At 38.8% G+C, this 18,178-nt stretch overlaps 1 protein-coding gene across 6 annotated transcripts in view; it reads left to right on the top strand.

The window, feature by feature from the left end:
• The window catches only part of bru3 (CUGBP Elav-like family member bruno 3), a 714,377-nt gene that overhangs the window by 355,009 nt on the left and 341,190 nt on the right, over positions 1–18,178 (top strand). For all 6 annotated transcript variants that reach the window (XM_090373320.1, XM_090373312.1, XM_090373338.1 and 3 more), the window contains exon 3: positions 14,350–14,478. In XM_090373320.1, the coding sequence (XP_090229446.1) occupies positions 14,350–14,478 (129 nt within the window). The remainder of the gene's footprint in view (positions 1–14,349; positions 14,479–18,178) is intronic.

Below are 18,178 nucleotides of genomic sequence, written 5' to 3'. Positions count from 1 at the left end.
AGCATAGGAATTGTAAAAACTATCCATCATGTGTAGAGAATGTCCAACATACAATTTTTCTTCCAGAAGTTTCAGAACTACATTGTGACAAACCCTTTTCCTCCCAAATCACCCATACTCCTGTATGTACTAAACACTTCAGTACTAGACCATTTGGCTCAGTCAGCACATATATATTATGCCACACTCGTCTCTTTTACATTGCATGTATTATGTAAAAAAGTAAATGGCTTCTACAGAGGATCATGGATTTCTAGTGACAGCTATTTCCCAGATAATAAGTTTTTGGCATTGTGCCATTTAGGTGGTCCAATAAAGGCTGAATTTTATAAAGACAGTGTGTAGGCAGTTTGACATTTTGGCAAAGTGTGGGCATCTTATTATTACTAAAAGCCTGTTTCTCCTGAGGAATCATGAAAAATACTTCATTGCAAATAGTTGGTATTTTTTACAGCAGTCTTGGATTTTTGCTGCACAGCATTGTCTCTGTCTAAAGAACTAATCCTAAGAATTTTTCCAAAATTCCATCTCCTCCATTCTAACATCTTTCCATGCATTTATTTGTGAGCTGGTTTTCACGCCTACTTTACATCTTATGATGGATGGCTCTGTAGGCATTAGTTTTGTTTACAAGCAACTGAAAAAATTCATCAGTTGTTAACAGTTCAAAATAATTAATTGGATTATTTCTCTGGAGAGCTGGAACAAATAGCCCCCCATTTTTTTTTTTTTGGTAAATGGAAGGAATTTGATCTCTGAAGGATTGTCACTCCAAGTAATGCCAGCATGTGTCGTGTGTAGAGTTCTAACATTTGAGTAGCTCATAGTGTCTTGTCAATGATATACAGGAATTTTTCTAGCATGGGTAAGGAGGTGATAATCCCCTTGTATAAGGCAATGGTCAGGCCACACCTTGAGTACTGTATACAGGTCTGGAGACCTCATTTTAAGGATGTAGAGCTGTTGGAACGAGTACAGAGAAGGGCAACAAGATTAGTGAATGAAACAAAGGGTTGCTCTTACGAAGAAAGGCTTAAATTTTGCAAATTACAGTGTCTGGAGACTAGGCACCTGTGAGGTGATCTGATTGAGGTGTATAAGAGCCTTGAATGGATTCAGCATGCTCAGTGCTGATGGGATTCTTCCTCTTGCTCAGAATAATCACATAGGAAGCATAAATTCAAATTGAGGAAAGACACATGTAGGATAGATGTGCGGAAGTTTGCCTTTAGCCAGTGGGTAGTTGGTTGGTGGGAACAGACTTCCATCCTTTGTTGTGGAAGTTGATAGCCTAAATAAATTTAAGGCTGAGCTGGACAGGTATTTGGAATGAATGGGGGGGGGGTGAAATGGGAGCAGTTTTTTTTTTTTTTTTTTGGCTGATGCTGCATAAGCTTGCTTTCTTGCTTCATATGCCTATGATAATGCTAACATCAACAGATGCATCTGAACGAGATTCAGAATCTGCATCACTTAAATAACATTCAGTGTCAGTATGTGATGACATATAAAAAAAAAGTTGATTCAATGTCATCGGTTTTGACACACTCTCCATTCCTGTGCCGCTTCAGACCTGATGTCCAAGGCTGTGGATCCATTAGAAAAACTATTTGGGGTAAAATTTTATAGGTAAATACTTTTTACACAAAATTTTATCAGTAGACAAACACTAAGGGTGGTATTTTCTCCAAAAAAATTTACCATTTTTTCTCTTGTAGAACACTGAATTTACTATTAATCTAGTTTGTTTTTAGTAAATTAATATAATTAATATAATTTTTTTAGTAAATTAATATAATTTACAGTTAATCTAGTATTTAAATTCTATACGGTGGGACCGACTGATGATGTTACCAACAGCAAATTCAAAATGGAAAGCATTCAAAGAATGAATCTTGGAAGCTACTAGGCTTTACATACCAACTAAGAAATATTGTTCAAGGTTTAGGCCTAAATGGATGTCACAGGAACTAAGGAGACATGTGGCAGAGAAGAAAAATGCCTGGGATACATATAAATTAATGGGTGACATGGAAGCCTACGATAGATATAAGATGGATTGTAACCAAGTCACAAAGGAGGTTAGGCAGGCAAAGGCAGATTATGAGAAATCTTTGGCAATGGATGCAAAAAAAAAAAAAACAGCAAAGAGTTCTTTACATATGTAAACTCTAGAAGGAAGGGCATGAATCAGATTGGTCCACTTGATATTGATGGTTCAACTGTTGATGATCCTGCTCAGGATGCTAACAACCTAAATGAGTATTTTTCATCTACATTCATACATGAAAAGTTATTCAGGGAGGGGAATGCCAGAGATGAACTAAATTCTGGCAGTGAGCTAGATGATTTTATAATAACTGAGAGGAAAGCAGAGAATAAATTGTTGAAGATAAACATAAGAAAGGTACCTGGGGTGGACGGGATCTATCCAGTTATATTAAAGGAGTTAGCAAACCCTTAGCCATAATCATGAGAGCTTCCTTGGACTCAGGGGAGGTACACATGGACTGTAGATGTGCAAATGTGATCCCAATTCACAAAGGAGGATCAAAGGGCAACACAAGTAATTATAGACCTATTAGCTTAACTTCTGTTCCAGGGAAAATTAATGGAGGCACTGGTTAAAGAAGCACTGCATGATCAACTAGACAAGACTTCAGTTATAGCTCGGACAGAGCATGGGTTTGTTAAGGGGAAGTCTTGTCTGACCAATTTGATTGCATACTATGAGGCAGTCACAAAGCAACTGGATGCAGGGAATAACTTTGATATCATACATTTGGATCTTAGAAAGGCTTTTGATACTGTTGCACATGGAAGGCTGCTGCACAAATTGGAACAGTGCAGCATTGAAGGCAAATTGCTGCTATGGATAAAGGGATGGTTGAGTGAGAGAAGACAGAGAGAGTGGTAATCAATGGACACTGCTCATCATGGACTAATGTTATTAGTGGAGTCCTTCAGGGTTCAGTGTTGGGTCCATTGTTGTTTTCTCTATTTATAAATGATATTGATGATGGTATTATTATTAGTAGTAGTGACATGTGATGCAAGAAAGCAAGTGTATGAGCTTATGCAGCATCAGCCAAAAAAAAAAAAAAAAAATCACACCATTCCCTCCGAATGCCTGTCCAGTTCCTCCTTAAATTTATTCAACCTATCAACTTCCACAACGGCAGATGGAAGTTTGTTCCAGCAATTAACCACCCGCTGGCTAAAGGCAAATTTCCGCACATCTATTCTACATCTGTCTTTTCTTAATTTGAATTTATGCCCCCTTAGGTTCGTAATCTGAACAAGTGGAAGGATCCCATCAGAATTCAGCCTGCTCAACCCATTCAAGGCCTTATATACCTCAATCAGATCACCATGCAGGTGTCTAGTCTCCAGCCACTGCAATTTCTAGAACTTAAGCCTCTCTTGGTAAGAGGATCCCTTCATTCCCCTCACCAATCTTGTTGCCCTTCTCTGTACATGCTCAAGCAAATCTACATCCTTCCTAAAATGAGGCCTCCAGACCTGTATGCAGTACTCAAGGCGTGGCCTGACCATTGCCTTATACAGAGGGACAATCACCTCCTTCTCCCTGCTAGCAAAATTCCTGTATATCATTGACAAAACCCCATGCCATGCCCTGGCAGCCTGTCTGCATTGCTCAGAAAACTTCATATCTGACTGCACAATTACTACCAGGTCTTTTTCATTTTCTATCACCTTAAGTGTAGTACGACACAGTTGGTATGTTTCTCTGGGGTTACTTCTACCCATATGCAGTACTTTGCATTTGTCAAGGTGAAACTTCAGTTGCCACTTTTTAGCCCATCTGCCCAAATTATCTATTTTCTTTGGTGATTTTAATGTTCACAACTCCAGCTGGCTTCCGTTTTCTAGTCACACTGACCCAGCAGGTCGAGATGCTGAGGCTTTTGCAATTACTAATGACCTAGCACAGATTGTTCATTTACCTACAAGAATACCGGACAATCCTAATCATACAGCCAACACGCTTGATCTTTTTCTCACAAACAACCCTTCTAAGTACACGGTCGAAGTGAGAGGTCCTTTAGGCACTTCAGATCACAACTTCGTGATTGTCTCTTCTCCAATGGAGCCTTTATCCCATGGCTATTCACAACCTTGTGTTGTTTGGCATTACAAGAATACAAAATGGGATGACCTGCAAGATTTCTTTTCTTTGTTTCCTTGGTTGGATTACTGTTTCAAAACTTCTGATGTCAACGTTTGCTCAGATCATGTCAATGAAATTATTCTTGCAGGAATGTAATCCTTTATCCCACACTCCACTTTAAAATCTCATCCTTTATCTAAACCTAGGTTTTCCAATAAATGTGCTGGCTGTCCAAGAGAAGAATGTTGCATATCGTAATTGGCTTGTTTCTAATTCTTCAGTTTCATTTTCTGCTTACACCAAAGCTCGCAACAATTGTAAAGCAGTTATTAATCAGTCCAAACTAGAGTTTGAACAGGCTAAGAGTAGAAAACTTGCTTCTTGCCCTAATGGTAGCCGAGCATTCTGGTCTCTTTCCAAAGCTATTGGCCGCAACTTTTGCCCATCTCTGCTCCCACCTCTGTCCAAACCAGATGGTTCTGTTGTTACTTCAGCCAAGGATAAAGCTGACCTGTTAGCATCCCATTTTTCTTCCAGCTCATGTATTAATGATCTTGGTAAAACACCTCCCACCATTCCCAACACGCTCCATTCAATGCCTACTGTGGTCTTCCGTCAAAAGGATATCAGAAGGATTTTGATGAATCTTGATGCTAAGAAAGCTCCAGGTCCTGATGGTATTTCTCCATTTGTTCTCAAAACCTGTGCTCCTGAACTTACTCCTATTCTTTTCCGTCTTTTTTCACTTTCTTATTCCAAAGGTGTTTTTCGTTCTGCTTGGAAATTTGCTCATATCCAGCCAGTTCCTAAAAAGGGTGACAAATCCCTCCCATTGCAATTATTTCTACTCTTTCTAAAGTAATGGAGAAATCAATTAACCGCCAACTCTTAAATTACTTAGAAACCTTCTGTCTGATCAACGATCGCCAGTATGGATTCAGTCAGAGTCGATCCACTGGTGATATTCTGGCTTATGTTACCCATTTATGGACTAATTCAATGGAAAGGTTCGGTGAAACATGACATCTCAAAGGCTTTTGATCGTGTTTGGCATAAAGGTCTTTTAAACAAGCTTCCATCTTATGGTTTGCCAACTGTTTTTAGTAATTGGTTATCCAATATTCTCTCTGGTCGCTCACTGAGGGTGATGGTAGATGGCTCTCTGTCTTCTAACTTCTCCACTAATGCCGGTGTCCCCCAAGGTTCAGTTCTTTTCCCCACTCTTTTCCTCTTGTATATCAATGACCTTCTTCCATTGACTGGAAATCCTATCCATAGTTTTGCCGATGATAGCACATTGCATTCAACTTTCCATTTTGAGAAACCTTGTCCTGCTCAATCAGCTTCAACTTCTCGAAAATGTGCTACCAATTCCTTAAATGCCGATCTTCAGGTAATTCTCTAGTGTGGCAGTGACAACTTAGTTGATTTCAACCCTTCTAAAACTTCAGTCTTGTCTTATATCTCGCAAAAAGGATTCTTCTGTTCCTATGCTTATCTTTAGTGACACTCCGATTTCTAGGCAAAATGATATATTTTTTTTGGGGATTACCCTAACTTCTAATCTCTCTTGGCACAAGCACATTACAAATATTGCTTCCTCTGCATCTAAAGAAGTTGGTTTTCTCTTTCGCTCTTGGTGTTACTTTTCTTCCAAACAGCTGCTCACTCTGTATAAATCGCAAATCCACCCTGCCATGGAATATTGTTCCCACATCTGGGTGGTGCCCCCAAAACCTCTCTCAGGCTTCTTGATTCCATTCAGAAGAGGGTAGTTAGGTTAATTAATGATTCATCTCTAACAGAGTCTCTCCACTCGCTGTCTCATACACGCACTGTTTTCGCTGCATGCCTCTTCTACAGATACTTCCATGGGCACTGTTCTTCTGAATTAGCTTCTATAATTCCCGCTCTCTCTTTCAAAACAGTCCGAACACGTGCCACCACCAGCCAACATCCATTTACTGTCCAACTTCACACCCACAGAACCAACATTTCATCTTCCTCATTTATTCATTCAACTGCCGTTTTCTGGAACAACCTTCCTTCATACGTATTTCCTGAAAATTACAACCTACAGAAGTTCAAGTCCAATGTCAACAAATATATTCTTTCGTCTTCTCAACCTCCAACCCAAGCACTGTACTAAGTACTATAGGTTCTAATACCTCTCGTGTTTGAGGTTCACATAAAATAAAAAAAAAAAAAAAAATCCTGTTGCAGTAGCACACTGCAATTACTGTCATTAACAACCCTGCCAACCTTTGTATCATCTGCAAACTTCGACATTAAGCCTGATATATACCTTCATCAATATCATTGATAAATATACAAAACAACCGTGGACCTAACACCGAACCCTGTGGGACTCCACTAATAACATTAGTCCACGAACAGCAGCACCCATTGATTACCACCCTCTGTCTTCTCCCACTTAACCATCCTTTTATCCATTGTAGCAACTTACCCTTAATACCATTCTGCTCCAGTTTGTACAGTAGTCTTCCATGCGCAACAGTGTCAAAAGCTTTCCTGAAATCCAAATATATGATATCAAAATTATTTTTGGCATCCAGTTCCTTTTTAACCACATCATAATATCCTATCAATTTTGTCAGACAAGTCTTTCCCTTAACAAACCCATGCTGTGTCTGAATTATTGCTGCAGTCTTGTCTAGATGATCCTGCAGTCTTGTCTATATGATAATGCATCTTTAACCAGTGACTCCATTATTTTACCCAGAACAGAAGTTAAACTAACTGGTCTGTAATTACTCGTGTCACCCTTTGATCGCCCTTTGTGAATTGGGGATACATTTGCACATCTCCAGTCCGTGGGGATCTCCCCTGAATCCAAAGATGCTCTCATAATTATGGCTAAGGGTTTGTTTAGTTGCTTTGCCGCCTCCTTTAATATAACTGGATAGATCCCATCCACCCCAGGTTCCTTTCTTATGTTTAACTTCAACAATTTCTCCTCCACTTTGTTCTCAGTTATTACAAAATTATTAGGCACCCTGTTACAATTTGATAACCTTGTGGCATTTTCAAACCTTTATAATTCCTCATGTGTGAGTGTAGATGCAAAATACTCATTCAGTTTCTTTGCTGTCTGATCAGGATCATCAACGGTCGAACCATCGATGTCAAGTGGACCAATCAGATTCATCCCCTTCCTTTTAGAGTTTATATAAGTAAAGAAATCCTTGCTGTTTTTCTTAGCATCTTTTGCCAAGGGTTTCCAAGAGTATTACTCTCTCTGGTTGCCACTCGAACATGCTGCTGCAGAAAACAATCATCCAATAAATCCACAAAAGTCTGACTAGTGTGTGAGTGACCTACCCACAAGTTCCAGTCAATATCTGGGAAGTTAAAATCCCCAATTATAAGACATTCTGATTTACTAGCCCACTCTATTTCTCTGTTACAATTGTTCATTGTACTCATTCGAGTCATTAGGCCTATAACACACTCCTACTGTTATTTTTGCTTTTGCAGTGCTTATGTCACACCAAACTGACTCAACAGTGCAGTGTTCATCTATATCAACTGGATGCACTTATTTTGATTTTATGTTTTTCTTAATTAACAGCATAACACCTCCTCCCTTTCTATCCTGTCTATCCTTTCTGTACACATTATACTCCCCAAATTCCAGTTCAGCATTCCTTATGTCTGTGTAACACCACGTCTCTACTATCCCAACAATATCCGCCTTTGATGCCTTGACCAACACTTCAAATTCATCAAATTTATTTACTATACTTCTAGCATTGGTATACATGCTCCTACTCCTAGACCGGGGTTCGAGCCCGTCACCACCAAATACGGAGGATGTGGAAAGGTCGGGGAATGACCACCGCATATCCCGGAGCAATATGGCCTTAGTTGCTAATGCTCCTAAAAACCAAAAAACAATCCTACTCCTATTCCTAGTTACCCTAACACATCCCATATACCCACCTATTTCAGGATGACTGCCATCCGTCCCTGAAACCCCCAACACCCCATGCTCCAGGTCGCTACTTATTCTAATAGAAGTTGCGCAAGAATCACCTTCACCTCTGCCTACGGCTACTGTTAAACTATTAGTCCTTGTATCCCCCCAAGCTATCAGTTTTCCGACCCACCTAACACTGCCTCGATAGCATCAGCAATTATTCTTGCACCCTTTCTATTTAATGTATCCCATCCCTATAGAAGCAGTCTCTCCTATTAACAAGTACAGTCCAGGCTGAAAAAAATTCTACCCTTTCAGCCTTGCACATTCTTTCCAGGGCCGAATTGACCGACAAGGCTGTCATCATATACTCCCTCCTATCGTGTCTGGGCAGAATTGCAGACACTTTCAAATTCAACCCTAATTCTTGGCTTTTGTTCAACAGTGACCTGTACTTGTTAAGTAATTTTTCCGGTCTCCTACTCTTAATATCATTAGTGCCAACGTGTACAACTATATCACCTTTTGTGCCCTTAAAAGATGATATCAGCTCTACAACAACATCAACCTTTGCCCCTGGCAGACATACTCTGGTCTTGTTCCACCTATCCTTTTTACAAATAATGTTTCCCATTTCCCTGACAATAGAGTCACCAACAACTACTAGTTCCTGTGGGACCAGCGCATTCTGCTTTGGGGTTGCCCCTGTGTTGTGTGATGACCAAGTGCAAGCTCTGGCGTTGATGTAGGCAGCTGAGAGCTTGATGGGCCCCTCAATTTAGATCTTTCGAGGGCATCCACCCTGTCCTTCAAACTCTCATATAGGCCCGTAACAATGCTGAGTTGTCGACTGATTTCCTTACACTCCTTACATTGCGCACACACAAAGACATACCCCATGGCAATATCATGTTCCGTTCCAGAGAGTTTGGCAAACATTTCACAAGTCGCACATTTTTTTAGGCTCTGATGCGTTGGAGAATCGTCCCCCTCAGTTCTCCCCCGAGTCACAGCACTCCTGCCACTTTGTGCCCATTGCTTTGCTGCTCTAGTTTGGGGCATGATACTTTAAATTAATAAAATCAATAAATTAAATGTCAATACTATGCTATCTAATAGAAACAGTGAAGCATATTACTCCATAAATTATAGGGGCGCCTCCATAGCCAGGTGGGAAGGAGCAGTAGTGCATATCACGTGCTTCTTGATTAGACCGGGGTTCGAGCCCATCACCACCAAATACGGAAGATGCAGAAAATGACCACCGCATATCCCGGGGCAATATGGCCTTAGTTGCTAATGCTCCAAAAAAAAAAAAAAAAAAAAAAAACGACTCTATAAATTATACATTAGAGCTACCTAACTACCTCAATTAAAAATTTGAATTCCCTACCACTATATACAAAAACAGTGGCTGCAAGATTCGTCTTTCAGGCTTAATGTCCAAATTTGCAGATGATACGAAGGTTGGCAGGATTGTTAATGACAGTACGGTGCCGAGAAGTGGCGAATTAAGTTTAACATTGACAAATGTAAAGTACTACATATGGGAAGCAGTAACCCCAGAGTAACATATCAACTGTATGGTACTACACTGACAGTGGTAGAGAGTGAAAAGGACTTGGGGGTAATTGTGCAGGCAGAAATGAAGTTTTCTGAGCAGTGCTGATGGTCTGCAAGAGTAGCTCATGGTGTCTATTCAATGATATACAGGAATTTTTCTAGAAGGGATAAGGAGGTGATTATCCCCCTGTATAAGGCAGTGGTCAGGCCACACGTTGATACTGTATACAGGTCTGGTGGCCTCATTTTAAGAAGGATGTAGATTTGCTGGAACAAGTACAGAGAAGGGCAACAAGATTAGTGAATGGAACAAAGGGTTGCTCTTATGAAGAAACGCTTAAGTTTTGCAAATTACAATGTCTGGAGGCTAGGCATGTGCAAAGTGATCTGATTGAGATGTATAAGGCCTTGAATGGGTTGAGCATGCTCAATGCTGACAGGATTATTCCTCTTGCTTAGAATAATCGCCTGAGAGGACATAAATTCAAATTGAGAAAAGACAGTTGTAGGATAGAAGTGCAGAGATTTGCCTTTAGCCAGTGGGTGGCTGATTGCTGGAACAGTCTTCCATCTGTCGTTGTAGAAATTGATAGCTTAAATAGATTCAAGGCAGAAGTAGACAAACATTTGGAGCGATTGGATGGATGAAATGAGAAGGTTGTTTTTTTTTTGTTTTTTTTTGTTTTTTTTTCTTTTGGCTGATACTGTATAAGCTTGCTTTCTTGTATCATATGCCTTTACTGATACTAGTAGTAGTGGCATGTGATGCAAGAAAGCAAATGAATGAGCTTATACAGCATCAGCCAAAAAAAAAAAAAAAAAATCACACCATTCCCTCCAAATGCCTGTCCAGTTCCTCCCTAAATTTATTTTACCTATCAACTTTCACAACCACAGATGGATGTTTGTTCCACCAATTAACCACCCGCTGGCTAAAGGAAAATTTCTGCACATCTATTCCACATCTGTCTTTTCTTAATTTGAATTTATGCCCCCTTAGGTTCGTAATCTGAACAAGTGGAAGGATCCCATAAAAATTCAGTGTTCTCAACCCATTCAATGCCTTATACACCTCAATCATATCACCATGCAGGTGCCTATTCTCGAGCCACTGCAATTTGCAGAACTTAAGCCTCTCTTGGTAAGAGGATCCCTTCATTCCCCTCACCAATCTTGTTGCCCTTCTCTGTACACGCTCAAACAAATCTACATCCTTCCTAAAATGAGGCCTCCAGACCTGTACGCAGTACTCAAGGCATGGCCTAACCATTGCCTTATACAGAGGGATAATTACCTCCTTTTCCCTGCTAGCAAAATTCCTATATATCATTGCCAAAACCCCATGACTTGCCCTGGCAGCCTGTCTGCATTCCTCAGAAAACTTCATATCTGACTGCACAATTGCTCCCAGGTCTTTTTCATTTTCTACCATCTGAAGTGTAGTACCACACAGTTGGTACGTTTCTCTGGGGTTACTTCTACCCATATGCAGTACTTTGCATTTTTCAAGGTTTAACTTCAGTTGCCACTTCTCAGGCCATCTGCCCAAATTATTTATATCCTGTTGCAGTAGCACACTGCCATTACTGTCATTAACAACCCTGCCAACCTTTGTATCATCTGAAAACTTCCACAGTAAGCTTGATATACCTTCATCAATATCATTGATAAATATACAAAACAACAGAGGACCCAACACCAAACCCTGTCGGACTCCACTAATAACATTAGTCCACGAAGAGCAGCACCCATTAATTACCACCCTCTGTCTTCTCCCACTCCACCATCCTTTTATCCATTGTAGCAACTTAGCCTTAATACCATTCTGCTCCAATTTGTACAATAGTCTTCCATGCGCAACAGTGTCAAAAGCTTCCCTGAAATCCAAATATATGATATCAAAATTATTTTTTGCATCCAGTTCCTTTTTAACCACATCATGATGCTAATGATGTCAAAATTTGTTGTCAAGATTGTTGGAGTGGTCAATGAACAGCATCAAGCAGCTTCTAGACAACTTGGATATGGTTTGGGAATGGTCAGATAGTGGAAACTCTGTTTTAATGAACCAGTATGAAAGGTTTTGCATTTTGGAGCATTAAAACAGTTTGGGAGATAGTAAACTTAAAATAACTTATACTCTTGGAAAAGTTGAACTAAATGGTAGAGGATGTAACAAATTTGGTGGTTATAATACAACTCTCCCCCCCCCCTCTTGCTGCTTGCACAGTACAAATATATAGCAGTGTTATGGGGTGGGTTATGGTTTCCTGTCAGTTTAATAATTTAACAATTCCTTATAAAAGTATGATGGTTCGAATTCCACTATGTGGAGTACAGCATCACGCTATGCAGAATATACGTAAATAGCAATGCAACCATTCTTCCCAAGCCAAGTTGATCACCATTAATGTCATAAGACCAATCAAAAGCTTAAAACTCACAACAGCACCCTTTGTGAGCTTAAACAAGAGACAGTTGATAGAGTAGGACTAACAACCATCAGAAAGAACTCTTTCATTATTTGGACTTGGTCTCCTAGTTGTCATTGATAAATCCATGATTGCAGTTGTCTCTTGTGATATTCAGAACAATTCTGCCTTATCTGTAATTTGGAAGTTCTTTTGAGTTGGGCTGTATTTGTATCAGCATGACTGTCCTCCCTACCACAAAGTATGGTCATGGTTTGAGGAAGGTGAATATTTCATTTCCATCCCAGAGCCGAAATCTGACTCAATTATGAATCAGTCAATTGAACACCTTAATGTTTCTGAACAAAAATTGAGATCTCAGAACAGATGTCCTGGGTTAAACAGAGAACTAGCTGCAGCCTCACTGGAAGAGTGTAGTAAGGTTCCAGTCTGCACAGAGAAATTTCTTTTTGTACCATTTTTATTTTTTCCTAAATGTGAATTTAAAGGAGTCAGTTCCTTTTCAGTTTATTTCCATTAAGAGATAACTACCAATTAATGCACTTAATCACATGTACTACTGTATCTTACCAGGGAACTGGAAGAAGTCTTAGAACATAATACTGTTAACAAAGGTAATAATTGTGGTGTAACAGTATATCAATTGCTACTTGCCTTTTTACAGTTGTTTTTTTATTTAATGGCCCAATAGATGTTTGATTGTAAAGCACATTACAAGCAAAAAGTTGATTTGGTTATTTGAAATCTGGTCATTTTCTGATACACTGTTTGCGTGTATCAGTCAGTTGGTTCAGTTTTGGAATAACAGATCAGTATGCATCTATTTTGAAGTCCTTTGTTACCTGATATGCAGGATAACTTTGCGTATTGGGAATTAATTCCATTAATTGATATTATTCATCCTGATTCAAAAATAAATTTGTTAAGTGTATGATTAATACCACATTAAAAAAAAAAAGAAAAAAAAAAGGGATTTAAATGATAATAATACCTCTGCTAACCATTGATTGAATATCTGCCTCACATATAATACTGTCAAATTTCTTCTTTCTTTTAAATACCAACTATTTTAACCTTGGAAGTCCACATTTTTGAATGATAAAGTAATTAATAGCAGTGAATCCATTTCCATTCCTACTTAGTAACAGGGATGGAGTAAATAGAATAGGTAAGTTTATGTGACTGATTTTACTGATTAATAGTTTACTTATATGTTAATTGCAGTAATACAAATAACAAGCTGATTCTTTAGGACTACTTTTCCATATCTCTAGCTGTTTTGTCACAGTAAGCATGCTATCCTAAAAGAATAGAGTACCCTTACCTGCAGCTGTTCATTAAGTTTTTGTACACCCTGAAGTTTGATTTCATTATCATAGAAGGCTGAAGAATAATAATTACTACTTGTATTTTGACTGTAGAGGTGCCTCTTGGAGTTGTATCTTTAAAAAAAAAAAAAAAAAAAAACTGTGAGTCATAGTTCATTATGACTTAATATTAGATAGGACTGTTGTTCCCATTTTCTGTGTGTGTGTTGAGTATTCGTATTAATTTAAATACATAGATCAAACCAGAACTCATTAGATAGTGATATTTACATTATTTTTCCCCATTGTAATATAATAATAATAAATAATTTCTGTTTGATTAATTTTGTTTCTCTTTAGTTTCTTTATGCTTTTTTTTCAGCAATAAATATACAACTTTGTGTGTGTGTTTTTTGAAGATTAAATTAATTTTTTTTTCAATTTAAATTAAGATTTGTTGTTATGCAGCCAATTTTTAAACTCCAAAGTCATATCCAGCTAATTTCTGCAAATGATTTGCAAACTTCCATGTCCCAATTCAAATTGTAAGGTATTAAATACAAAAGAAGTGTATATATTCAATGTCTTTCTGCTATAATGACAGTACCATTATGTTAGTTCAGCCATTATAGCATAAAGCTGAACTGAAGAAATATGTTTATCCTATATTGATGTATCCTTAAAATTTTCCTTTAATATCAAGATAGTTCATGTTAACATGCTTTTCTTGTATTTGTTTTTATATAATCCTTGTGTATGGGAACTGAAGGATACACTTTTAAAAGTTTTTAATAGCAGGAAACAGTTTTATAATGTAGGAAATGGCTGGCTCCTTCAAAGAAAAGTCTAGTCAACCGTTAGCAGTTGTAGAATAAAATTTGACTGAAACTCAATGGTGAAAGTTTTAGCTGACGCACTAAACATTTTTGTTATATATCTGCAATGCTCTAGGGATATTCTTTTTTATTTTTTCAGAAGACAGAAAGTTATTTGTAGGCATGCTAAGTAAACAGCAAACAGAAGATGATGTTAGACAGTTATTTCAGCCATATGGAACAATAGAAGAGTGCACGATCCTGAGAGGGCCAGATGGACAGAGTAAAGGTAAATATTTACCATGGGAAATTACTACTGCCAGTAGCATATCAGAAATAGAACTAAACCTGAGGAGGACAGTTCACCAATTATTTACCTAAACATATTACATGGTTGTCGGGATGCCCTAAGGAATTTTAGTAACTCATATAAAGATACAAATATCTGACACCGTGAGCTTATAAAATGATGTATGATTCTTTTCTGGAGTATAATTTCTTCAAGAGAAATAAGAACTAAGCGATCTCCTTGATTTCTTACTTTATTAAATGATTGTTTTATTAATGCTGTTGTGTTTTAAGAAGATTTGCAGTTTTTTTTTTAGTGTTTTGTGCACATAAGCTTTGCATATACTTGACACTTTCAGGAAAAAAAAATATATATATATTCCGGTTGACTTGTTAAGCAAGAACAGGTAATGATGTAAAAGGATACAATATAAAATCAGATGAGCTACAAGCAAGTAAATGATAAAATTTCTTGTTGAGTAACAAAACTAATCTGGTACACTTTACTGTTGTAAGCCTAAAAAGAAGTGTCTTTCAGTGATTTCAGTTTTTTCATACTACTATGACCCACCTTATCACTGATGACCAGTTACTACGTTCTGAAATGCTGTGAGATTAAAGTACTTTCATAATGGAGTATATTGATATTATTTAAATCACAAGCAAATGATTTGTTAGGACCTGTAATTAAAAAAATATATTACTAAAACTGCATGAAATTTGGTGGGCTACTATTTGTAATGTTATACATTAAGTATAGAAATTTTTAACACTGTACTACCACTGCCATTTCATCATACTCAGGCCGTTAACTACTCAAACTTCCCTCTTAACAAATTCTTAGGATTTAAAAGGTGAGCAACTGTGTGTGTGTGTGTGTGTGTGTGTGTGTGTGTGTGTGTGTGTGTGTGTGTGTGTGTGTGTGTGTGTGTGTGTGTGAGAGAGAGAGAGAGAGAGAGAAAAGACAGACAAAATCAGTCACTGTACATTCATCTAGTATTTTGGGGGGAAATGGAATTAATGCCAAAGGCAATTCATGAATATATGGTTACAACATTGGGGAAGATGCCCCTTCTTATTCCCTGGTTAAGAAGTCAGCAGCAGAATTTAAATGAGTGAGGGGGAGCATGGAAGACCTACAACATTCATCACTCCAAAAGTTGTTGATAGTGTGCAAGATCTGGTGATGAGTGACAGTTTGGTACATTACCACATCTTGGGCGTCTCATCTGGATTTTTTGCATTACATAATAACTGTGATAAAGATGTCAACACAATTGGTCCCAAAGTTGTTGACAGCAGATCAAAAACACACAAGAAGTTTCAAGTCAAGGCAAAGTTTATAACCATGGATGAGACAGTCCATCACTTTCATCCAGAGACAAAGAAATAGTCCAAACAGTGGAAACACAGCCTTCTTCCCCCCCCCCCCGAAAGAAAGCCAGTTCAATTCCTTCTTCTTGCAAGGTGATGACACTGGTTTTTTGGGATGCTGGTGTAGTGTTGCTAGTGGATTACCTTCGGTAAGGCCAGACAGTCACAGAGACCTTGGGAGGCATTTGCATGAAAACATCGAAGACAAACAATAAGGAAAACTCAGCATAGATAGGAGTCTTGTTCTAACAATACAGTGCACCTACTTACAAGTCTGTCATTAACATGGCTGCACTTCTTAAGTGTGGCTTTGAAATTTTGGAGCATTCCCCATATTCATCAGATCTAGCTCTATAGGGCTTTCACTGATTTCTTAATTTGAAAAAAATACCTTGTTAATATACATTTTCCCACATACAGTGATACCATTGCTACAGTTGAAATTAAAGCATTGTGAAATCAGCGACAAAAATTTATCAAGTCCAAAGGGAGTGAAGGGGATTGTGCTTGGTTAAAAAGCACATCACAGAATCCAAGGCTGTGGACATAGAATTTGCCATATATGGAGGGTTGATTCAGCCTTTTGATAACAATTTTGACATTAATCCTGCCTGTGACATATGGCAGAAATGTAAATTTTTTTTTTTGCACAGGCACAGTCCCAAACTTTATGAACAGGTGCATCAGTTGTAGAAGTTGAATGTCTACATGCCTCAGTAATTGGACCCATGGTTGGAAGGTTACATACCCACACTTTCCGAAGAAAGGTACAGTTATACGAAAATTTTGGATAGGTGCAAGTCGAAAAATTTTAGTGTATCAAAGTATGGTGTCCATAAGGTTTTGAATAGCAAAGGAAAATTCCACGAAGCTGCTGCAAGTGGGCAGAAACACCGAAGAAACTGCAACCTGCTCCAAGTCGAATGAGGTAGGTAATACTAAAAGTGCAGTCGTTGTCGACTGCACTTTAGTACTACCTACTTCAATTTTCACTCGTCAGGTGAAAATCCCAAAGAGCTATAGCATCAAGTGTGGGAACCTCCCAGCCAACCATTTGTTGCATAATCAACGAAAATTTGCAACGGGAAAAGAAGCACAAGGCCCGCATACATCCCCTAGGAGCAAGGCACATTGCAGAGTGGCAATGTATTTCATAGAGTTTTTGGTTAATTCTCAAAAACTCTACAAAAAATATATGGCAGCCGAAAGGTGAAAATTTGTAGCAACATTGGACGAAGCATGGGTATATCTTTGATTGCAACAATATTCAGCTAATTTATTACCGTCCACAGGGTGACAAGGCCTTTCCAACCTGCAAGGAAAGTTTTGGCCGTGGTTTTATGGTTGTAGCTAGTTTTTGTTATAACAGCAAATTTGAGTTGTGTAGTCGCTAAAAACATGAAAATCAACTCAGTGTATTACCAGACTGAATTTCTACAGCCGTTGTTTGAACGTGAAATATCCTCATTGTATGGTTCTGATGCTGAAAAGGTACCAGGATAAGGTGTCCAGCCACACGTCACATTCCACCCCTCCTTTTTTGCAGAGAATTGAAGTGGCAACAGCTATTTGTTCGATCCCCTTTGAAGATATACCTGTTAAATCACCTGACGCCGCACCCATAGATTTTTGCGGCTTCGGACTTTTGAAAAGAGCTCTCGGAAACCGCCGCCCCAGAACTGTTGAAGGTTTGTGGAAAGTCTGCCAGCAGGAATGGGACAAGGTCGACTTGGCCGTTTTGCAGCGTGCTTTACTTCAATGGAAATTGTGATGCCATGTGATATTCCACGAACAGGGAAAATAAATATAACACAACCGGTGGTGGCGGCACAGAATGTCATAGTTTTAAAGGACTGTCAAAATCATTATCAAAAGGCTGAATCAACCCTGCGTAGTGCAAGCAAGCCATAGGCTTTTGCTGCACTGGAAAAAGAAAAAAAAAAAAGCAAGCAGATAAGAAAATACGTTCTTCCATCCTCACATAGGTAACTATTCAGTTGACCTTTGAATTTAAGGCGCCTCCGTAGCCAGGTAGGAAGGAGCAGCAGTGCGTAGCACACGCTTCTTGATTAGACCGGGGTTCGAGCCCGTCACCACCAAATACGGAGGATGTGGAAAGGTCAGGAAATGACCACCGCATATCCCCAGAGCAATATGGCCTTAGTTGCTAATGCTCCAAATAACTAACTAACAGCCGACCGGGCTAGCCGGGTGGGTAAAGTGCCTGCCTGGCAACCCAAAGGTCGCGGGTTCGATTCCCGCCTCGGGCTTGGATCAATGTACTGCAAAAACCTTGGGAGGTGCATTATGGCCACAGAAGCCTATGC

Source organism: Mastigoproctus giganteus, chromosome 1 (assembly GCF_048544385.1).
Source record: "Mastigoproctus giganteus isolate SK-2022 chromosome 1, ASM4854438v1, whole genome shotgun sequence".
Lineage (NCBI taxonomy): Eukaryota > Metazoa > Arthropoda > Arachnida > Uropygi > Thelyphonidae > Mastigoproctus > Mastigoproctus giganteus.
This window is presented reverse-complemented; position numbering and strand designations above follow the sequence as displayed.